The sequence below is a fragment of the Carcharhinus amblyrhynchos genome, chromosome 24, assembly GCF_965287045.1.
Source record: "Carcharhinus amblyrhynchos chromosome 24, sCarAmb.v2.hapA, whole genome shotgun sequence".
Classification (NCBI taxonomy): domain Eukaryota; kingdom Metazoa; phylum Chordata; class Chondrichthyes; order Carcharhiniformes; family Carcharhinidae; genus Carcharhinus; species Carcharhinus amblyrhynchos.
Window position 1 is genome coordinate 35,190,117 of NC_137347.1, and position 23,312 is coordinate 35,213,428.

Below are 23,312 nucleotides of genomic sequence, written 5' to 3' on the forward strand. Positions count from 1 at the left end.
AATCTTGGGTTCATGTCATACTATCTGTAACCCTCACAACTTGCCTGGACTTGCAACATCTCAGACCGTCCTGTCTGAAGACAATACATACCCTTTTAACCTGTCTTAATGCTCTTTTCACTCACATTGTCTGTACCTTGAAGACTTGATTACCCGTAAAGACTCGCATTCCAACTATTATTTTGTAAATTGAGTTTGTGTCTTTATATGCCCTGTTTGTGAACAGAACTCCCTCTTACCTGATGAAGGAGCAGTGCTCTGAAAGCTAGTGGTCTTTGCTACCAAATAAACCTGTTGGATTTTAACCTGGTGTTGTAAGACTTCTGACATTGTGCAAAGAGATATTATCCAGAACCTCACAGCAAAAGAGCCTCTCCCGGGGGCGGGGCGCCCCCGTGATTGACAGGTGGGACATCACATGGCATGGGCGGGGCGTTTCTCCCTGATTGACAGGTAGGAGATCACACGGTGTGGGCGGGACTCTGCGCCTGATTGACAGGCGCCCGGAATCACGTGACGGGGAGAGTCACATGGGGGCGGACTCCGCTTGGCCGCCATTCGGTCACCCCAAGGACGGAGGCGATGGCGCGGCTGCTTCGGAGTCAGTTTATTCTCGCCTGTCAGCTGCGGGGCTATGGCGATAGCAGCCAGGTATCGGGCCCCGAGAGGGAAGGAGAGTGGGATTGGGGAGCGGGAATGAGGGAAGGGGGTGTCGCCGCTCGGTGGGCGGGCGGAGTGATACCCTGCAGGGGGGGGCGCCGGGTGACCCGCCTTGCGGAGGATGTCGGGCCCGGTGAGTGATGGGGCAGCTAGTCCCGGGGGTGGCGGGAGAGGGAGGGTCTCCCACCCGGGGCGAGCTTCCCACCCAGGGGCTGGGCTGGCGGTCTTCTCTTCTCCCAGGCCCTACTCTCATTGCCCAAGGTGACTGGGCCGGGTGCGGCCCACCCTCCCCGCTGCAGCGCCTGGTGTCGGGCAGTGGGGTGGGGGAGGAGGGAGGGGTGAGGGTCCCCAGCCTGGTTTGGGGGGCCGGCCACAGTGTTTGAGTTTGCTCTCAGTCTGTCTCTGTAATAACTCTCAGCTCCAGCTCTTCCTCAAATGCTGTTTTTGTCTTTAAATGTTCACCTCTGTGGGTAGCTGGGTGAAAAGTGGGGATAAGAGAAGGCTGAGCAAATTCTTCTGTCATTTAATGCTATTTCTGTCTGATTGCAAAGATTAAATTATTTGTCAAGATCATTTGAAATTTTAATTTTAAAAATCATTTCAGCTTTGACGAAGGGTCACCTGGACTCTAAACGTCAGCTGTTTTCTCTCCTTATTGATGCTGCCAGATCCACTGAGAATTTTTTCTTGTTAAATTATTTCTATTTGTTAATGGGCTGGTTAATGGCCATCAAGGTGAATGTTTGATGCCCACTTCCAGTTGTCCTTAAGTAGAATGCAGACACTGCAGAAAGGCTGTTTTGGCCTGTCCAGTCTGCGCTGACTTGGCAAAACATCATCTTATCTAGACCCACCCCACTGCCCTATTCCTGTAACCCTGTGACCAGGGTTACTATGACCAGTTTCCCTAATCTGCACATCTTGTGACACTAAGGGGCAATTTAGCATGACCAATCCATGTAACCTAGACATCTTTGGACTGTGGGAGGAAACCCATACAGACATGCGGAGAACATGCAAACTCCACATAGTGACCCAAGGCTGGAATTGAACCCGGATTCCTGGTGCTGTGATGCAGCTGTACCAACCACAGTGTTGTCCCATGCAGAAGGTGGTGCTGAGCCTTAGGATGGTGTGTGACTTGGAAGGAAACTTAAATTTAATAGGATATTCCCATGCATCTGCGGCCTTTGTTTAAGATGGTGGAGGTCATTGGTTTGGAATGTGCTGTTTAACTACTGACTTGGTGAGTTAATGACATTAAAAGTGTTGGCTAAACTGAGCAGGTCTGGCAGCATCTGCGGAGAGAATAGGAGTTAATGTTGAGAGTTCTTTGTGACCTTGTTCTGAATAAGAATCGTTTTAGACTCAAAACTGTTTCTGTTTCTGCTGATGCTGCCTGACCAGAGTTTTACAGCAGTTTGTTTTTATTTGAGCTTTCCAGCATCCTGCAGCAACTTGTAAACTGAATCAGTTTTGAACAGACCTAGCAATTCAAGACTGGGCATGAATGAGGCACTGCGGGCCATCAGCAGCAGAATTGTACTCAATTGCAGCCGATGACTTCATGGCTTGGCACATCCCCCCACTCTACCATTAGCACCAAGCCAGGGGATCAATCTTGCTTCAGTGAAGTGTGTGGGAGGGCATGCCAGGTGCAGCAAGCACCAGGCATACCTAAAAGGTGTCAACCTGGTAAAGCTATGACATGTGGCTAATTGTAATCAACAGCATTAGCAGGAAGTGATTAGAGCTAGACCACCTCCCAACCAATGGATCAGATCTAAGCTTTGCAGTCCTGCCACACCGTGAATGGTGGTGAACAATTAAATAAATCTACAAGAAGGCTTCACAAATATCCTTGTCCTCAGTGATGAGGAAACCCACTGCATCAGTAAAAGATAATGTTGATGCATTTGCTGCAATTACCATAGAATAAAATTATCACCAGAGTACTTTCAATGCAGAAGGATGCTGCTAGACCCATTGAGTCAACACCGAATCTCCAAAAGAGCATCTTATCCAGACCCAACATCCCCTGCCCTGGCTCTGTAACCCTGGATATTTACCATGGCCAATCCACCTAACCTGCACATATTTGGTTAAAGGCCAACAGGTTCATTTGAAATCACAAGCATTCAGAGAGTCTGCTCCTTCGTCAGAATGACTCACCTGATGAAGGAGCAGTGCTCCAAAAGCTTGTAGTTCCAAATAAACCTGTTAGACTTTAATCCGGTGTTGAGACTTACCACCCCAGTCGAATGCTGGTATCTCCACATTATGCACATATTTGAACTGTGGGAGGAAACCCACACACAAACTTGAAGAACGTGCAAATACAACACAGACAAGGGAATTGAACATGGGTCCCAAGCACTGAGACAGTGCTAACTATTGTGTGTGTACCCACACCATGTGGGCCACAGTGGCTCAATAAGGCAGTTGACCACCATCTTCTCTAGGGCAGTTAGAAATGGGAAATAAATGCTGGCTTAGCCAGCAATGTTTACATCCCATGAAAAAATGTTAAAAGTCTCAAGAATTTTTCTTTTTAGTGTTACTGAGGTTTGTGAGGCACAACCTACCCTTCACAAAGCTGTGTTGACCATCCCTAATCAAATTATTCCTTTCTAGATGTTTATAAATCCTACCTCTTATAATCCTTTCCAAAACTTTGCCCAGAGCAGAAGTAAGGCTCGCTGGTCTATAATTGCCAGGGTTGTCTCTACTCCCCTTCTTGAACAAGGGGACAACATTTGCTATCCTCTAGTCTTCCGGCACTATTCCTGTAGACAATGATGACCTAAAGATCAAAGCCAAAGGCTCTGCGATCTCCTCCCTAGCTTCCCAAAGAATCCTAGGATAACTCCCATCTGGCCCAGGAGACTTGTCTATTTTCATACTTTCCAGAATGGCTAGCACCCCCTCCTTATGAACCTCAATCCCGCCTAGTCTAATAATCTGCATCTCAGTATTCTTGACAGCATTGTCTTTTTCCTATGTGAATAGTGACGAAACATATTCATTTAGTGCCTCTCCTATCTCTTTGGACTCTATGCACAACTTCCTACTACTGTCTTTGGCCCTAATCTTACCTAGTTATTCTTTTATTCCTGACATACCTATAGAAAGCTTTGGGGTTTTCCTTGATCCTATCTGCCAAAGATTCTCATGTCCCCTCCTGGCTCTTAGCTCTCTCTTTAGTTCCTTCCTAGGTAACTTGTAACTCTCAAGCGCCCTAACTGAGCCTTCACGTCTCATCTTGACATAAGTCTCCTTCTTCCTCTTCACAAGAGATTCAACTTTATTAAATCACGGTTCCCTCACTCGACTACTTCCTCCTTGCCTGGCAGGTACATACTTATCAAGGATACGCAGTAATTGTTCCTTGAACAAGCTCCACATTTCAATTGTGTCCGTTCCCTGCAGTTTCCTTCCACAACCTATGCATCCTAAACCTTGCTTAATCGCATCATAATTTCCTTTCCCCCAGCTATAACTCTTGCCCTGCGGTATATACCAATCCCTTTCCATTGCTAATGTAAATGTAACCACATTGTGGTCACGATCACCAAAGTGTTCACCTACCTGAAATCTAACAGCTGGCCTAGTTCATTAGCCAGTACCAAATCCAATGTGGCCTCACCTGTTGTTGGTTTATCTACATACTGTGTCAGGAAACCGTCCTGCACACATTGGACAAAAACTGACCCATCTAAAGTACTCGAACTATAGCTTTTCCAATCAATATTTGTAAAGTTAAAGTCCCCATAACAACTACCCTACTACTTTCACTCCTATCCAGAATCATCTTTGCAATCCTTTCCTCTACATCTCTGGAACTTTTTGGAGGCCTATAGAAAACTCCGAATGGGGTAACCTCTCCTTTCCTGTTTCTAACCTCAGTAGATGAGTCCTCATCAAACGTCCTTTCTGCCACTGTAATACTGTCCCTGACTAACAATGCCACGCCTTCCCTAATCTTACTGGATGGACAATTATCAAGTGTTGAGCTGCACTCCTGATTTATGCCTTGTAGCTGAACAATACCACTATGCTACTGCCTTCCTGTCAGTGATACTTCTGTCAATTTGGCGAAACAGGTATTTTGTAAAGGAGCCCGAGTAGCCAACTTTTTCTACCAAGTGGCTTATGATTTTCAAAATTGCTAGTCATCAGTGGAGGATGAAGCAAAATGTCACAATTCCCCATTTCAGATCAGTTCTGTTTGCTCCCCACTGGTGCAGGCAGTTGTGCAGGTTAGGTAGTAACTATCACCATTTGGCACATCTGTGGTGACAGAATAGGAGATTGGTATCAGGGAATAACCTGGCATCTAACTTCATTGTTAAGATGGTGCTGATTTAGGTCCCTCTGCAATCTGTGCATTGTTAGCATTGAATGTGCTGCCAAGATGTCACTCTTCCAATTTATATACCAGAGCTGTATCATTTCCTGCAAAAGGTGGTGGTTTTTCACAAACAACTTGGATAATATTGTCTGTTTCTAACACTGCTGAACATAATCACTTTGTTTCAGTTGGGTGAACTGGGCAAGGGAGCAGGGAAAGGAGGCGGTGGTGGAGGAAGCATAAGAGAAGCTGGAGGTTCGTTTGGCCGAAGAGAGGCAGCAATTGAGGAGAAATACTTCAGGTAATTCTATAAGCAGTGAATTTAGTCATTTATGGCTATGCTTTGTTTCCTTTCCTAACGCTGATCATTCTGATAACCTGAATTAATGTAAATTATTCAGCGAGGTGTTTGAAGCTATTCTGATTTGATTCGAGGGCCTCCTGAATTGAGAGGAGTTAACTCTGGAATTGACAACATCTGAAAACTACTTCGTTAGCTGGTGCTTGCTGGCAAGAATGGTTAACTTTGGTTTTGTAATATTCCAATTTGACCCAAAATGAATGTTTTCACTCTGGTTGCATACTTCTTACATTGAATGTTACAGATGTTTTGATGTTCAGCCTTTTTAATTGATTACAATATTGTTCCCTTCAAACAATCAGGTCAAGTCACAGTTCTCTGAATGGTTGCTTTAATATAAGGTATAGTGAAGATCCTGGAAAGTCACAGGTCATTGTCTGTAACTAGCCAAAGTCCAGACACAGTTTACAGAAGAGGATATAGTTTCAAATTGTATTAAAAGTAATTAATGTACACCAAACAAGGTCTGAGTTATCTCTATTCACTAACAACTATTGAGTAAGGTTACATCATGCATTAGATATGAATGTTAAGCACCAATCCCATTGCGCGTTTGCTGAATTATAATATGTAATTTGCGTGAAGACTTAATCATGATGGCTGACCTAATTCATTATTGTTACAGACTATCCTTATCCCAGCTTGTGTCTGGGTTTGTGGATTTCAATCCTACCTCCCATGTCCAGATATCTGATTTAATGACTACTTCCAGGCTAGCCCCTTGCTAGACAAACAATTGTACACTCCTGAGTCTCCCTCCCTACGTTTATCTGAAACTACATCTGTTTTCTGAATGGTCTTTTCCTGTCTCCTTACCTGAAAACTAACAGCATACCGTTTGGTGACCTGGTATACTTGTGGTTAAAGTGTGTATGCTCTTCCCTTGGTTGTCTTTTTTTAACCCTTTTACTGAACATGATTATTAATATGGCAACTGGTCTCCTTTATAATTAACATGGATACTATCTGCCATCATTGACATTGGCTGTTGTAGACTTTCCGTGACATTTGAGTCAAAAGCTGATGACTGGGTCTATTTTAGTATGATGAATAAGGACTTCCTGGCTGTAGCTTTCTGTTTGGTGTAGTGTCCTTTCCAAATGTTCTATCCAGACCAGAATGAAAGGCATGTATCGTGGAAAATGACAGGACAGGAGTGGTCCGTTGAGTCTTGCCACTCCCATCTGTAACCCCACACATTTACCCTACTAGTCTTCCTCACACCAGGGTCATTTTAGCACAGCCAATCCACCTACTCCACATAGCTTTGGAGGAAACCCATGCAGATACAGGAAGAACTTGCAAACTCCACACAGACAGTGACCCAAGCTGGGAATCGAACCTGGGTCCCTAGCGCTGTGAGGCAGTAGTACTGACCACTGTGCCACCGTGCTGTCCTGCTGATGGTGAGTGGGCGGGTGTATAATAAATAAGCAAATAAATTCATATTTGAAATAAAAGTGAAAACTTTCATCACCCAGGGTTTCCTTCAGGCCCAGGTGAGGCCTAAATCATTGTGGGTGATTTACTCAACCATTTCAATAACTGCAGTTTGTTGAGGTGGGCATTTACCACACAGATATCCAAAGGGCAAAGTGGATTCTTGCAGGCTCTGAGTAAAAACACTGACATCTGTTCTAATTTCTACAGAGCCTAACAATTTAAATCACATCATTTCATTAAAAACAGAAGATGTTGTGCTTTTTTAAAATCTGTTAATTAAATCTGGCACTCCAGATAGCATGTTTATAGATGTATTATGCTCACCCCAACTTGAGTATGCAGGGATAGTGGGGCTGGGTGACCAATTGGCAGTCAAAAACAAAACTGGTAGATAGTGTGGGAGACCCCTGAGTGTATCCAACACTCCAGTCAGTGAGAGTGATGATCCATCTGGGGAGTGAAGCCAGAGACAAAGCCATGGCACTGTGGATGGCTCATTAGGGGCTTACAACAAAAACTGAAAGAGCCGTAGTGAGAGGTGACTCAGTACTTGGGGGAGAAGGTAGCCTATTCTGTGGCCACAGAAATGAATCCAGGATCGTTGTGGCCTCCCTGGTGTCATGATGAAGAATGCCATTGAGCATCTACAGTGCACCCTGAGGAGGGAAGGTGAACAGCCAGCTGTTGTGGTCCATATTGGTCTCAGTGACGTGGGTAGGAGGGAGGGATGTGGTCCTGCAGTCAGATTTTGGGGAGCTAGGTAGGAAATTAGCAAGTAGGGACCTTTAAAAATAGTAACCTCTGAGTTACTATAGTGGCACGAACAAGTGAGCTCAGAAAATGCATGGCTGGAAAAGTAGTGCCAGGAGAAAAGGCTATAGATTCTTGGGACAATGGGACAAGCTCTGGGGGAGATGGAGAGCTGTACAAGCTGGGCAAGTTGCATCTAAGTAGAGATGGGACTGAGTTCCTTATGCCTCGGTCCCTGGCGCTGTAAGGCAGCAGTGCTCACCATTGTGTCACAAATCTAGTTTTCCACATGAAGAATGGTCACACATAGAATATAGAAAAACTAGAACACAAACAGGCCCTTCGGCCCACAAGTTGTGCCGATGATATCCATACTTACTAGGCTTACCTATAACCCTCAATTGTATTAAATTCCATGTACTCCAGAAGTCTCTTGAGAAAACCCTATTGAATTTGCCTCCACCCCCACCGATGGCAGCCGATTCCACTCACCCACCACCCTGAGTGAAAAACTCACCCCTGATATCTCCTCTGTACCTACTCCCCATCAGCTTAAACCTGTGTCCTCTCATAGCAACCATTCCAGTCCTTGGAAAAAGCCTCTGAGAATCCACCCTATCTATACCTCTCAACATCTTGTACACTTTTTTTCAGGTCACATGCTAGACCTTCATAGATACCATCAGGAGAAAGGAAGAAGTGAGAAAGCTGTTCAGTACTTTCATGTGGCAACCAATTCCCTTTGCAGAGGAAAAATATTAAAGCTCCCTTAGCATTCCCCTTAAAATTAATAATTTGGAATTAATTCTTTCATTAAAAGTTATTGCAAAATATAAATAGATTTTACGAGTGTTGTTGAGGATGATTTAAACTAATTTGAGGTGCAAGAACCAGGAGACTATCAAAGTTCACTAAGTAGTAGAACAGAGCACAAGAATACAGAATAGTAAATCACTAACTGGTTTCAGAATGAGGGGGAAAATAATAGTCTAAATCAGGATTACTGTGCATGTACATGAAGGCATGGAATGCTATAAATAAGATTGATGCCTTACAGATGCATTTTGGGGGAAGAATATGGAGACAACACTAAAGAATACAATTTTAAAGAGGCTGCAGAAGCAGAAGGACCTTGGTATATATCTGTATGTCACTAAAGATGGCAGAATGGATTGAGTGGGCAGTTAATAAAGCATACAGTGCTTTGGGTTTTATCACTAGGGACAGAGCCATCTTGCCCTTGTACTCTATGTAGAACTTGTACAAACGTGAATTTGAACTTACTTCCTGGAGTATTGCCTCCAGTTCTATGTGAAGGAATTGGAAAGATTCTTGAAAATGGTTTCAATGATGAATTTCAGTTATGAAGACTGGTTGGGGGAGTGGGAACTGTTTTTCTTGGTGTGGGTTGCAAGGGTATCTGAGATCTGCTGTTCAAAATCATAGCGTGCCTAAATAGAGTAGACAAGGAGAAACTGTTCCCACTCGTGAAAGGTGCAGAGTTAAACATAATAAACAAAAGCAATATGAGTAAAACAGTAAGTGGTTCAGGTCTGGAATACATTAGGTGTGTGGTGAAGTCAGATTCAATTGAAACATTCAAAAAGGATTTAGACTGTTATTTGAAAAGGAAGAATGTGCAAGAGGTTACGGGGAGAAGGTAAGAAAATTGCACTAATTGTTGATTTGGAGAGTTGGCCCCCACCTGCACTGTGACAATTCTGAGATTCCAGTTCTGGTAAAGTCTATGTTAGTGTCTTTGTGATGTTTCTGGGATTGGCTTTCTGCTGGAGACCAGAAAGTAGTTGATGTGTAGATTGTTTAAATTGTTTTTCTCCTTTGTACCAACGGCCACGAAAATAAGCTTTGTCCAGAAAAAACCCCAAAGCAAATGTCATCATGCACTACCAAGGTACTTCCCTCTAAAATAAAAGCAAACTACTCTGGATACTGGCAATATGACATTAAAGATGTGAGCTGGAAAGATGCAGCAATTTCCAGCAGTTTCTGTGGAGAGAGCAAAACAGGAGTTAATGTTTCAAATCCAATGTGACATGAATTTTTAAGAGCATTTTGTTCTTTTTCAGTACTTCCCTCTGATCCATTCCACATTGAGATTGCTGGTACAGTGCCATATTAGGCATGGAGTTGTTCTATTTTCTTGTTGCTTTACCACTGGAATAAAATTGTTCAAACGCTCCATGTGAAGAGCCTTGAACTCAATAAGAGGCTAAACCCCAGATTTCAGAATACCTATTGGATAAGTTCTTCACCCAGCTGATTCATAAATCCAAAGACAGTAATATGTCTGATTTTTCACTTATTGAAATATTACTTTAGACACCCAGACAGATATGTAATGCATATTAAATTGCATCTAAATGTTGCGTGCTTCGATTAAATGAAATATTAAAAAGGATTTCAAGTTTTTTTGCATCACTGGGTCTTGAAGATACTGAGGTGTTTCTTTCTCAGTGAAAATGCAATTGCTCCTTTGTAACATTTTTTTGATCTTGTTTAATGCTACACTGCCTGATGTTTTATGGTGCCTGGTTTTTGGCTCAAACCTATTGTCAAACAGAAAGGGCTTTATGTTGTCAAAACATGTTGTGGTTTAACTATGGCTCAGGAAAAGCAATGGTTTGTTGTAAATAATTATTGATGAACAGCTTAGAACACCATGCTGTTTTATTTTCAATAGCTGAGCAGGTAATTCAAGAGATTTCTGTTTCGTTGCAGGGAAAAGGAAAGTGAACAGATTGAAAATCTGAAGAAGCATCACCAAGAGGAGATCAGTCACCATGAACAGGAAATACAGCGTTTACAGAATGAGATTAAACGCCACAAGACTCAGATCAAGAAACTGAAGCACACTGATGGCTATGACAGCGACTAGGATTTCTAATGGTCCTACCTACATGCCTTTGCATATCTCAATTATGGAATTAATGATTGCTGTTTATGTAATTGTTCTTCAATGTAAACTGTGCATCATGAAATAAAAATACATCTAGGTTCACTATCTCTGCCTTATTGACAGCTTATGCAAGGTACTAAAGGTGTATGTGCATATAGGTGGTTTCTTAATTGTCCACAACCAGCTGAGTCTTAATCTGGATTAAACTGAGTTATGTAAACGTTATTTGCCATTTTGACCATTCAAACACATCATTAAATAACCTATGACTTCACCAGAATTTGGTCATAGTTGATCTAAATGAAATTATGTTTTCTAAAATGCTGCTAAGATTCAGGAGCAAATGTTGACCCTGTAAGTTTGTAATTGTACTAACAAAGTGAGACTAATTTCTTTTCTAATTCTGAAGGCTTTCGTGCTCCTGTCAGTTTGCCATAAAATATTGCATTAGTGGTCATTTTTCCAAGATCCATAAAATCCTGCAGTAGGAGGCCATTCAGACTGTCAAGTCTGCACCAACAATAATCCCACATAGGCCTGTCCCCGTAACCCCCACACATATTTATCCTGCTAATCTCTCTAACCTATGCATCCTGTGACACTAAGGGACAATTTAGCATAGCCAATCAACCTAACCTGCACATCTTTGGAGTAAACAGGAGGAGCACCTGGCAGAAACCCATGGGGAGAATGTGCACACTCCACACAGTGACCCAAGCCAGGAATTGAACCCAGGTCCCTGGAGTTGTGTGGCAGCAGTGCTAACCGTTGTGCTGCCCAGACTATAGACTGAAACAGTATATCGAATGAAGGGGAGTTGTATGTTCCCCACTATTTAAAAAGGGAGGTAGAGAGAAATTGGGGAATTATAGACCAGTAAGTCTGATGTTGATAATGGAGAAAATGCTAGAAAAATTTATCAAAGATTTTATAGCAAAGCAGTTGAAAAACAGTGATAGGATTGGATAGAATCTGCCTGAATTTATGAAGGAGAAATCATGCTTGACACATCTGAAATTCTTTGAGGATGTTACTGGAGTTGAGTGGGAGCCAGTGGATGTGGTTTATTTAGACTTTCAGAAAGCTTTTGACAAAGTCCCACATAGTGTGTAAAATTGAAGTGCATGGATTAGGATAGAGTATGGAAATGGGTGGAAAACTGGTTCACAAACAGTACAAGTAAAATAAATGGGTTCTTTCCCAAATGGCAGGCAGTGACTGGTGGGGTAGTCGAGGATTGGTGCTAGGACTCCAGCTATTTACAGTATATCTTCACAATATCCCCAAACCTGTGACTCTCATCTCCGAGAAGGCTGAAAAAGCCAGATTTAGAGTAGAAGCCTACCATATCTTTTTAAAGTGAAGAATACAATTCCAATATAAATGGCTTCAAACAGCCAGGAAACTAGATGCCTCAACGATTAAAAATGCTAAAGAAAAGTTACAGTATTTGATCATGGGAAATATGGCTAATTGCATTTCTGACCAAAGAAATAAAATTAATGGAGACAGTTCTACATATCAGAAGTATACAATCCCAATGTATGTATATTTACAATAATGATTTTGTGCATTTGTTGATAAGATTGTAATGGATAGTATTTGTTTTTTTTAATCATTACAAATCCTTTACTTTCTAATGAACAATATTGGTGCTAAATAAATGTGCTTTACATTTGCATATTTACTGGTGTTCATAGTGAACATTTAGATAGGTTTAGCAGAGCATGTTAATGGAAGAGAGGCAGGGAGGGAATTCCAGAGTTTAAAGTCTAGTGGTTGAAAGAACCTAAGTGAATGGCTGAGTGATTACAATTCACAAAGTTCCAAGGGCAGAATCAGAGGAGAGCAGAGATCACGAAGGGTTGTAGGCCTGGGGGAGTTTGCAAAGATAGGGAGGAGCGAGACTATTGAGATATTTGAATACATGGGTGGGGATTTTAAATATAGTGCAGTTTATTTAACCTGAAGCACAGCGAGCAGGAGGGTGATGAGTAAACAGAACTTGAGTTGGGAAATCGGCTGTAGAGTTCTGCATTAATTCAAGTGTATACAAGGTGAACAATTGGAGATTAAGCAGATATATGTTGGATTTTTTTACCTGTATAGCAGGTGGTAAAATTAGTGCATTGTGCTAATATGACACTCGAGAACTCCAAGTTTTTAGGTGTCCAGATCACCAACAACCTGTCCTGGTCCCCCCATGTCATCACTATAGTTGAGAAAGCCTACTAACACCTCTACTTTCTCAGAAGAGTAAGGAAATTTGGCATGTCAGCTACGACTCTTAACAACTTTTATAGATGCACCAGAGAAAGCATTCTTTCTGGTTGTATCATACCTTGATACGGCTCCTGCTCTGTCCAAGACCACAAAAAGCGATAAAAGGTCGTGAATGTAGCCCAATCCATCACGCAAGCCAGCCTCCCATCCATTGACTCTGTCTACACTTCCCGCTGCCTTGGGAAAGCAGCCAGCATAATTAAGGACCCCATGCACCCTGGACATAGTGTCTTCCACCGTCTTCTGTTGGGGAAATAGATTAAAGTCTGAGGTCACATACCAACCAAGAACAGCTTCTTCCTTGCTGCTGTCAGATTTTCGAATGGACTTACCTTGCTTTAAGTTAAACTTTCTCTACACCCTTGCTATTACTGTAACATTCTGCACCCTCTCTGTACGGTATGCTTTGTTTGTATAGCGTGCAAGAAACAATACTTTTCACTGTATGTTAATGTGACAATAAACCAAATCCAATCAAAAAATCAAACTGTTCTAGCCATATGTGGTTATAGCCCGCAATTGTACCAGATTCAAATCTCAGGTTGTATTGCAAGATAGTAAATGTAAATTTGTGAACTGTAAAATACAGTTAATTGTTGAGAAAAGTAAACATTCACGCACCATCAGCCAAAGAGACAGAAAAAAGTATCTTTTCGGCAGTATCAGGGAATGGCCAATTGTGTTGTGCAATCTAAATTTTGGTCAAATTAAGGTTATAATCGAGAAGTTCTGCTTCAGGCTGCATCAGTCTGAATTGGCAGCAAATAAGAGTGTTTTCACAATAAAAGGAAATCCGATGCTTGAAGAAGTTTAAAAAAAATCTTTGCTGGATATGTGTGTGTGTCACTGGCCAGGTCAGCAGCTGTTGCCCAAGAGGTTAGTGTCATTGGTAGTGGCTTTGATACAACTGAATGGGGTGTAAAGTTTTAAAGTAAAGTTTATTTATTAGTCACAAATAAGGCTTACATTAACACTGCAATTAAATTACTGTGAAAATCCCCCTAGTCACCACACTCCGGCACCTGTTTGGGACAATGCATCTAACCATTTTGGAGGGTAATTAAAAGTCAACCACATTGCTGTGGCCCTGGAGTCACAGGTAGACCAGACTGGGTAAGGATGGCAGATTTCCTTCCCTATAGAACCACAGGGAATATTAAAGGTTATAGGGAATGAAATGACACAAAGCAAAATTCCAGAAGGGCGTTGAGGGGAAAGGTTAGTGGTAACTTTCTGCAGAACCTTTCTAGAGTGGGATGATTGAGGCAAAGATTGTTACACGTTCCGATGGAGAAGCGGATGAATATTTCTTGGTGAACAGGGGAGGTGAGCAATGTGATTAGTTTGGGATTTCTCCAGCAGAGAGGCAGCATTCGGCTTGGGGGTGGGGGGTGTGTTTCTGGGCTGGGATGTTTATGGGGCTATGTTTCTGGGGAATATGTTTCTGGGGTTTGTGTTTGTTTCTGGGTCTGTATTTCTGGAGTCTGTGTTTCTGGGACTGTGTTTGTTTCTAGGTTTCTGTTTCTGGGGTTTGTGTTTGTTTCTGGGTCTGGTTTCTGGGGTTTGTGTTTGTCTCTGGGTCTGTGTTTCTGGGTTCTGTGTTTATTTCTGGGTCTATGTTTCTGGGGTCTTGTGTTTGTTTCTGGGTCTGTGTTTCTAGGGTCTGTGTTCCCCACACCGAAGTCAAGGTGAAGGTCTTGGGGGAAAAAGAGCAGGATGTCTCTCATTTGGAAGCAAAGACACTGTGGAAAGTTCGGCCCGCTCTGCAATTTGCAAAATGCTTCCACTTGCAACCTGTAGGAAGACCCGGGAATGTTTTGGTATTTTTAATATATTTTATTACACGAAAGCAGAAAAAAAACTCCGTGACCCCGACGTGATTTGAACACGCAGCCTTCTGATCTGGAGTCAGACGCGCTACCGTTGCGCCACGAGGTCCTGACAGTAGCAAGCTCAATCCCTGCCTCTAATCAGCGGAGGGAATGTGTCCTCCTGCGGCTGCGCGAATCCAAAAGAGGTTGTCAATCATCTCATACGTCACACGGGGCGGGGCCTACCTCCCGCGCCGACGTCCCGCAGGGTCACACGGGAGAGAGCGGCACGGTCTGAGGGGGCGGGGTCTATGCGAACAACGACATTGGGGGCGGTCTACAGTTAGAAAAATCAAGAAGGGGGTGGGGTCTATGCCGATCGACATCAGTAGGGGCGGGATTTATGTCAGCGACTCCATGGTGGGCGGGGTCTACGCCGGTAACGTCATTGGGGGCGGAGTAAACGGTTAGAACAATCACGCGGGGTGGGGTCTATGCAAGATGACGTCAGGTGGGGGTTTACGGTCAGTGACGTCGTGCTGGGCGGGGTTTATACTAAGTGACCTGTTAGGGGCGCGGCCTATGCCCTAACGTCATTAGGGGCGGGGCCAGGTGGAGCCCCTCTCTTTAGCCCAGGAAACCCCGCACCTCTTTCCTTTTGCTCGCCATGGCGGACGGCTTCAACAAGGTAGTGTCGCTTGTGGCGCCTTGAGCCGGACCCCGCGCCTGGCGCCGCTTTCGGCCCGCTTCTCCCCATCCCCAACACCGCTACCGTTTAACCGGGAGCGGGGGGGTGTGGGGAACCGGCTGATGGTCGGCGGGTCAGTCTTTCGGGCCCTGTTCCGGGTGGGGCCTAAGCGGGTAGGCCGAGCTGGAGGCCCGGTGTTAGCGAGGGGTGGGGGCGGGAAGTGGATCAGCGCGGAGCCGCTGTCCGGGATGTGTGTGACTGGGGCTGAGGATAGGGAGATCCTGCCCTTTAGTATCCCAACCCTCCGCAGTAGCAGCCGCCTGGAGACCTGCTGTACCCAGAGGGAGGCCGCACTCAGGCCCCGCCATGTGCTGGTACCGGCCTGGGTGCTGGTGGAGATGTCCTGGTCCGCACGGTACGCCTGGCAGGCGGGTTGGATTATGTCTCTGCCGCATGCATTAACACCTTGCTCTTGTCTTCTCTGCAGGTGCTGATCCTGGATGGCCGGGGCCATCTCCTGGGGCGGCTGGCTGCCATCGTGGCTAAACAGGTCTTAATAGGTAAAAATAAATTCTTTAATCTGCCTTTGTAGCAACACTAATCATTGCCCATGATGAATGATTCCGTTTTGAAGATTCCATTGAGAATACCTACATGCACTACCATCTGAGGCATAGGTACACCAATTTACTTGTTCAAGTGTTAATTGTTTCAATCCTGCTGACTGGGGTTTCTCTTTTTAAAAGGCCACAAAGTGGTGGTGGTGAGGTGTGAAGGGATTAACATCTCTGGCAACTTCTACCGAAATAAACGTAAGTGTCTTTCTCATCTTTCTTCCCCAATGACAGAATTTTACTTTTATCAGTCAAATCTATTTACGCTGGAAGTAATTCAATCAGATCTCATTTATTGCCAAATTAGTGCTCTCAGCTTGTAACTGCAATTTTTTTTTGTTTCTGTCCGTGATGACTTAATGTGTTTTGAGTTTCTCGACAATGAGAATATCTCACATGCACTACCATCTGAGACGCATCATGGTAAACTTGTATGTTTGATTTCTGATTCAGTTGAATCAAAAAAAAGTTGTAGGCAGGATATGTATGTATTGTAAATCAGATGTCTTTACACTTTTTTAATATAATTTTAACAGGTTTAAATATTGTTTGTATAGTCAGATGGTGTTGAATTTATTCTACACAAATATTCCTCTCCATGTAGTTAAGTATCTTGCTTTTTTGCGCAAGAGGATGAATACTAACCCATCTCGTGGCCCATATCACTTCAGAGCACCAAGTCGGATCTTCTGGAGAACTGTAAGAGGTAATATTTTGCTTTAAGTTGAGTTAAGTTTTGTTTTAAGGTATCAGTGCAGTGTTATAGCTGTGGAAAATTGGTTGTACTGACCAGGCATTAGAACATAAATAGGAGCAGGAGTAGGCCATCTAGCCCTGCAAGCCTGCCCTGCCATTCAATAAGATCATGGCTGATCTGAAGTGGATCAGTTCCACTTTCCCGCTTTCTCCCCATAACCCTTAATTCCCCTGTCTATCAAAAACCTATCTACCCGTGACTTAAATATATTTAGCGAGGTAGCCTTCACCAGTTCAACGGGCAGAGAATTCCAGAGATTCACCACCCTTTGAGTGAAAAAGTTCCTCCTCAACTCTGATCTAAACTGCCCCCACTTATCTTGAGGTTGTGTCTTCTAGTCCTGCTGTCCTTTCTAAGCGGGGAGAATCTCTCTACCTCTACCCTATCTATCCCTTTTGTTATCTTATGCGTCTCTATAAGATCCCCCTGCCATCCTTCTAAACTCTAACGAGTACAGACCTAGTCTATTTAGTCTTTCTTCATAGTCCAACCCCCTCATCTCCGGTATCAGCGTAGTGAACCTCCTCTGCACTCCCTCCAAGGCCAATATATCCTTCCACAAGTGCAGCAACCAAAACTGCACACACTACTGCAGCTGCGGCCTCACCAGTACCCTGTACAGTTGCAGCAAGACCTCCCTGCTTTTATATTCTATCCCCCTCGCTATAAATGCCAACATTCCATTCGTCCTCTTGATCATCTGCTACACCTGCAGACTGGGTTTTTGCAATTTGTGCACAAGGACCCCCAGGTCCCTCTGCACTGCAGCATGCTTTTTGCTTTTTAAATAATAATCCCTCCCACTATTATTTCTGCCAAAGTGGACAACCTCACACTTACTAACTTGTGTTGTTTGAGGACAGCAGATGGGATACATTGACAAAGGCTGGTCTTTATGTCTGCCTGTGTGGGCAGCATGGTGGCACAGTGGTTAGCACTGCTGCCTCACAGCGCCAGTGACCCGGGTTCAATTCGGGCCACTATCTGTGGAGATTGCACACTCTCCCCGTGTCTGCCTGGGTTTCGTCCAGGTGCTCCAGTTTCCCCTCAGTCCAAAGAAGTGTGTGTTTGATTGATTAGCCATGCTCCCCATAGTGTCGGGGGATTAGGGTAAAATGGCAATAGGGCCCAGGTTGGATCGTGGTGGGTGCAGACTCGGGCTGAGTGGTGACCTCCTGCACTGTAGGAATCGTTTAAAAAATATATTTTAAAAATCTTGTACCAATTTGCTTGTGGTTTAGGTGATAATCTAGAACCTACCATTTTTAATTTTAATTTGGACCCCTAGCTGCTCATAATCCCTAAGCAGGATTTCTTTCCCAGTCCTGTCAATGTCACTAGTTTCCATGTGGACCTTGACAACTGTGTCCTCCTCCTCCAGCTCAGTGCAAATATATAGAACCCTGGCACTGGGCAAGTAAACTGAGTGTGTGCCTTTCTATGCCCTGTTTGTGATCAGAACTCCCCACTCAGCTGCTGAAGGAGCAGTGCTCTGAAAGCTAGTGGTGTTTGCTACCAAATAAACCTGTTGGACTTTAACCTGGTGTTGTGAGACTCCTTACTGTGTTTACCCCAGTCCAACGTCAGCATCCCCTCAACCAGGGGCAAGTGACACAGTTTCTGGACACTGTGCTGCAGAGAACTGTCTATCTGCTCTAACTGGCCTGCTCCCATCATTTGAATGGCTTCCTGTACCACCACAGTGACACATTTGCTTATCTACTCTGTAGGCCACACTGTCCTTTTGTAAAAGCTGCAACAACAGTGAACCTCTTGAGCAATTGCAAAGGTTGGGTCATTTGTAGTCACATCCTCATGCCTAACTGCAGAGCAGCTCTATCCTCAGGAATGTGACTGTGACCTGGTGTACTCTTCATTTTATAATGCTTTTGTGAAACACTTTGAGGTGTTTTGCTGTCCTAAAAGGCTGTGTGTATGTGGATGCGGTTCTAATTATTGCTGGGTGTTCTAGTATTGGTTTGTAAATGCTGTACTGTTTAAACCAATGGTATATCAACCTTTCAATCTGTCTACATTTTGAGCACTGTTCACATTTTCAGGGATACGGATCCTAGTTGAAAAGTTGAATGTTGTTTTGCATCAAAACGCTGTATGCAGGAACATTTAATTGGACTGTGGTTACTTCAAGGTATGCTCCCCCACAAGACAAAGCGAGGTCAAGCTGCTTTGAACAGACTGAAGGTCTTTGATGGGATCCCTCCTCCGTATGATAAGGTGTGCAATGTTACAGTTTCTCAATAATTCATGTTTCTCTTCTATCACTGATGAATTATTATTACCTACATTGTTTGATTTTTGTAAATGAGAACAAACTTGTTACTGAGATAGACCAGATTCTTCTGAACTAGTCTTTTGTTATTTTGGCTTGTTTTAATCTATGAAATTTGCATTTGCAGAGGAAACGTATGGTTGTGCCAGCAGCCCTGAAGATTGTACGTTTGAAGCCAACTCGTAAGGTAATCCTGAACATTGCAACTGGTTTGAGGAGCAGTTTTTACTTTGAATCCACAGCTTACAGAAACTTCGGGTACAGCACAGGAGGGGGACCATTTGACCTGTCAATCCCTGATGGCTGTCTGCAACAGTAATTTCAAGTCCCATAAGCCTGAAAGCCTTTCCCTTCAATATTTTCAATTCCCTGGTAAAGCTGCCTCTCTCACAGCCAGCAGTGCATTTCAGATATTAAGCATTCAGTACAGTTCCTAATATCTTTTGGTGCTTTTGCCATTCACCCTAGCTCTATATGCTCCTGTTCTTGGCCCTTGCACCAATGATGATTTTATCTATTCTGGACCCCTCATTGTTTTGCATATCTATCAAATTATCTTTCGTCTTCTTCTAAGGATAGTCCAGCTTTTCCATTCTATGTAACTGAAGCTCCTTTTCTTGGAACCATTTTAATGAATCTTGTCAGCACCTTCTTCAAACTGATGTTCAGATTTGGGCAATATGATTGAGGCTGAGCTGATGTTGCAGAAAGGTTCATTGTAATTTCCTTGTCTTAGTACTCTAAAAAAGATCCTATATGCTTCATTAACCACTGCCTCAACCTTCCATCTAAGGATTAATTCTGAGCTGACCATGACCCTTAGTGCAATGTAGGGGCAATTTTTTCAGAGGGTGGTGAGTATCTGGAACAAGCTGCCAGAGGTGGTGGTAAAGACTGGTATAATTTTGTCTTTGAAAAGCATTTAGATAGTTACATGGGTAGGATGGGTAAAGAGGGATATGGGCCAAACTTAGTCAAATGGGATTAGCTTAGTGGCCTTTTTGAAAAAAAGGCAGCATGGACAAATTGGGGCCAAAGGATCCGTTTCCATGCCGCATACCTCTGACTCTAGGTGACAGTGACATGGATCTGTACATCATCTTTAGTATCAGATGTGTTCCAGTGTTCTTCACGGGCATGTGTTAAAGCAGAGTTCTACAACAAGTAGTGAGGGCAGATAGCTGAAGGCTGAAGAGAGATTTTAAGATGTTGAAGAAATAGGCGGTGAGGTTAAGGGGGAACATTCCAGATTTGGGGGCCTTAGAAGCACATCCTCCAGTGGCAGTGATTTTAAGATCAAGGGGCCTTGAGGTCAGAATTAGATTGAGTACAAAGTGATGGACCAGCTTAATTGGCTACTTGAACAGTATATTTCTCATGATTCTCATTGTAACGCAGTGGTTAGCATTGCTGCATCACAGTGCCAGGGACCCTGGTTCAATTCCAGCCTTGGATCACTGTCTATGTGGAGTTTGCACGTTTTCAATGTGTCTGTGTGGGTTGTGCAGCTTAGGTTGATTGGCCATGCTAAATTGGGAATAGGGCCTGGATGAGATTGTGGTTGGTGCATACTCAATGGGCTGAAATACCTCCTGCAATCTAGAGATTAGAGTCATAGAACCCTACAGTGCAGAGAGGCCCTTTGGCCCATCAAGTCTGCAACAAACACAAGCCCTACCCCCATATCCTGACATATACCCACTAATCCCTCTAACCTATGCATTCCTGGAACCTAAGAGGCAATTTCTTAGCTTGGCCAATCAGCCACACCCACACATCTTTGGACTGTGGGAGGAAACCAGAGTACCTGGAGGAAACCCATGTAGACACAAGGAGAATGTGCAAATTCCACACAGACAGTGACCCAAGCTGGGAATCGAACCCAGGACTCGAGCTGTGAAGCAGCAATGCTAACTACTGTGCTACCATGCCGCCCTATTCTATGATAACAATAGGCCGGTTATCCTCATCTACTTTTTGTTAAATGTTGGAATCCATTATTAAGGAAGTAGTAGTGGCACGTTTGGAAAATCATAATCTAATCTAGAGTCAGTGTGGCTCCATGCAAGGAAGTGTCGACCAGAGTGTAGAGAAGGGAACCAGTCGATGTGTTGAGGGGTTTGACAGTATAAATGCTGAGAGGATGCTCCCCTCATGGGAGAGTCTAGGACCAGAGGGCAGAGTCTCAGAATAAAGAGGTGCCATTTTAAGACTGAGATTAGGAGGAATTTCTTTCAATGTTGTAACTCCTTGCCACAGGGAGCTGTGGGGGCACAGTCCTTGTGCATATTCAAGGCTGAGATAGATTGTTGATCAGTGCAGGAGTTCAGGGGAAAGGGTGGGGAGTGGAATGTGAGGGATGTTAGATGTCAGAAGGTTCGAGGGGCTGAAAAGCTTACTCCTGTTCCTATTTCTTGGTCTTGTAGCGTAATGTAATACCGTGTTCCATCCTCTAACCAAGAATGCTGAGGCTATAGCAGTGGGCACCTTTATTAGCCTTTTTGGCTCATTTATTTGCAGAGTATTTGGGAATGCAGTTGAGATCACTGGAGAGATATTTACCCTTCAAACAGGGAATAGTGTCCTTGACCCTGGACAATTTGTTTCCTTGCAGTTTGCTGTTCTTGGTCGCCTTGCTCATGAGGTTGGCTGGAAATACCAGGCAGTTACAGCCACACTTGAAGAGAAACGGAAAGAAAAAGCCAAGCTTTACTATGAGAAAAAGAAGAAAACTTTAGTAAGTAATGATTATGTTGTTATACCTGTCAGCTTATTGTAATTATCCAATTTGAGTCTGATGTACCCTCCCTGAAAGAATGCTGCTGCCTTCTGCAGTTGCCTTGATCATAAGGCACATGAGTACTGTCAGCATTGCACAATATATCTCCCTGCTGGTCATGCTCTCTCAGCCTACCTGAACTGAAATTGGGAATTCTGCACTAGTATCCAGCATAGTTCATGGAACTTGAGTTGCCGTAAATGTGGTAAGTCCTGTTTTGGGCTGACACTGTTTTCCATCTCCCAAAGACTATCACGGGGTCACAAAATCCCTGCAGTACAGAAAGAAGCCATTTGGCCCATCAAATCTCCCACAGAACATCCTATCCCTGTAAGCCCACATTTACTCTGCTAATCCCCCTAAGCTACACATCTTGGGACACTGGCCTTGATAAATTGGCCCAATCAACCTAACCTGCACATCTTTGGACTATGAAAAGAAACCCATGCAGACATGGGGAGAATGTGCAGACTCCACACAGTCACCCAAGGCTGGAATTGAACCCACGTTCTTGGCACTGAGGTAGCAGTGTTAACCACTGTTGCCCTGATGGAATCCCCAAGAGGCATTCTGTTATTTTAAGGGTGTAAATACAAATGATTGTTTTGCATAAATGTGTAAATCATTCAAACAAATTTGAGTTTTTTATTGTATATAAGTTTATTCAATTAAAAAGCCAACAAATGCTGCTTCATATCAGAAATGCACATTCTCTCTCTCTCTCTCTCTGAACTCTGCAATCTACCTCACTCCACCAGCTGGTTACCTTCACTTGCATGGGATATTTCTTATTGACTTTGCTGCAATTTTTAACTTGCCCAGGCAGACACTGGTTTCAGCGTACTGGGTTGTGATGACTGACTAGTGCACACTTCGGTGGTCAGTAGTGTGAAAGCCACCTTTGGGCTTGCAGAAAGACAGCTTTTTTTGCACTTTAAAGCGTTAGAAGTTAAACTGGTGCTTATTTGTGAAATAGTCTCATGCTTTATCAATGATTTTTGCAAATTCTCTTCACAGAAACTGAAGAAAATAGCTGAGAAGAATGTTGAAAGCAAAATTGCCAAGTACACTGCAGTTCTGAAACAATATGGTGTTCTTGTTTAATATATTCACTCAGAGACATTGACAATAAAAGCTACAGAAAAATGGTTTACATATGCCTTTTTATTATAGTTGAAAATCTGCAGTGGAGGAACTCTCCGTTTGCCTATCCATCTGTGCCTTTTGATTTTTGGCATTATACTCACAGAACAGTGCAGCACATGATTATCTAAAAGTCTGCTAAATGCCCCTCCCTGCAACACTACACCTGGCAGCATGCTGCAGACACCTACAACTCAGCAGTGGTTAGCACTGTGGCCTCAGCAACAGGGATCCTGGTTCAATTCCTAGCTTGGGTCACTGGTCTGTGTGAAGTCTGCACGTTCTCCCTGCATCTGTGTGGGTTTCCTCCGGGTGCTCCAGTTTCTTTCCACAGTCCGAAAGATGTGCTGGTTAAGTACATTGACCATGCTAAATTCTTCCTCCACGTATCCAAACAAGTGCTTGTTATGGATGCAGTTCGGTGGCCATCAAAATCAAAAGGGTGCAACTTGAACCTGGAGCTTA

General features: G+C 43.7%; 2 protein-coding genes and 4 non-coding genes across 6 annotated transcripts; 5 read left to right on the forward strand and 1 right to left on the reverse strand.

Moving 5' to 3' along the window:
* Window positions 1-508: 508 nt before the first annotated feature.
* atp5if1b (ATP synthase inhibitory factor subunit 1b) lies at window positions 509-10,584 on the forward strand. Its single transcript, XM_080211348.1, has 3 exons — window positions 509-651; window positions 5,200-5,312; window positions 10,305-10,584. The coding sequence occupies exons 1-3, from the start codon at window positions 583-585 to the stop codon at window positions 10,459-10,461; spliced, it is 339 nt and encodes a 112-aa protein (XP_080067474.1). The 5' UTR covers window positions 509-582; the 3' UTR covers window positions 10,462-10,584.
* A 4,047-nt stretch (window positions 10,585-14,631) lies between these two features.
* On the reverse strand, window positions 14,632-14,703 carry trnaw-cca (transfer RNA tryptophan (anticodon CCA)). Its single transcript has one exon. It is a non-coding gene; the product is annotated as a tRNA-Trp (tRNA).
* Window positions 14,704-15,151: 448 nt separating this feature from the next.
* Window positions 15,152-22,857, forward strand: rpl13a (ribosomal protein L13a). Its single transcript, XM_080211311.1, has 8 exons — window positions 15,152-15,264; window positions 15,752-15,824; window positions 16,011-16,076; window positions 16,483-16,584; window positions 18,785-18,870; window positions 19,053-19,112; window positions 21,540-21,662; window positions 22,722-22,857. Exons 1-8 carry the CDS (start codon window positions 15,244-15,246, stop codon window positions 22,806-22,808), a joined length of 618 nt encoding a protein of 205 aa, XP_080067437.1. The 5' UTR covers window positions 15,152-15,243; the 3' UTR covers window positions 22,809-22,857.
* Window positions 15,868-15,940, forward strand: LOC145358070 (small nucleolar RNA Z195/SNORD33/SNORD32 family). The gene has a single exon (XR_013889438.1). It is a non-coding gene; the product is annotated as a small nucleolar RNA Z195/SNORD33/SNORD32 family (small nucleolar RNA).
* On the forward strand, window positions 16,220-16,296 carry LOC145358068 (small nucleolar RNA Z195/SNORD33/SNORD32 family). Its single transcript, XR_013889436.1, has one exon. It is a non-coding gene; the product is annotated as a small nucleolar RNA Z195/SNORD33/SNORD32 family (small nucleolar RNA).
* On the forward strand, window positions 18,911-18,985 carry LOC145358072 (small nucleolar RNA SNORD34). Its single transcript, XR_013889439.1, has one exon. It is a non-coding gene; the product is annotated as a small nucleolar RNA SNORD34 (small nucleolar RNA).
* Window positions 22,858-23,312: the final 455 nt, after the last annotated feature.

Coding starts and splice junctions, on each gene's coding strand:
- atp5if1b (XM_080211348.1), top strand. CDS start 583: ATGGCGCGGCTGCTTCGGAGTCAGTTTATTCTCGCCTGTCAGCTGCGG. Junction 652..5,199: donor GCTATGGCGATAGCAGCCAG/GTATCGGGCCCC, acceptor ACTTTGTTTCAG/TTGGGTGAACTGGGCAAGGG. Junction 5,313..10,304: donor ATTGAGGAGAAATACTTCAG/GTAATTCTATAA, acceptor GTTTCGTTGCAG/GGAAAAGGAAAGTGAACAGA.
- rpl13a (XM_080211311.1), top strand. CDS start 15,244: ATGGCGGACGGCTTCAACAAG. Junction 16,585..18,784: donor CTTCTGGAGAACTGTAAGAG/GTAATATTTTGC, acceptor GGTTACTTCAAG/GTATGCTCCCCCACAAGACA. Junction 21,663..22,721: donor AGAAAAAGAAGAAAACTTTA/GTAAGTAATGAT, acceptor TTCTCTTCACAG/AAACTGAAGAAAATAGCTGA.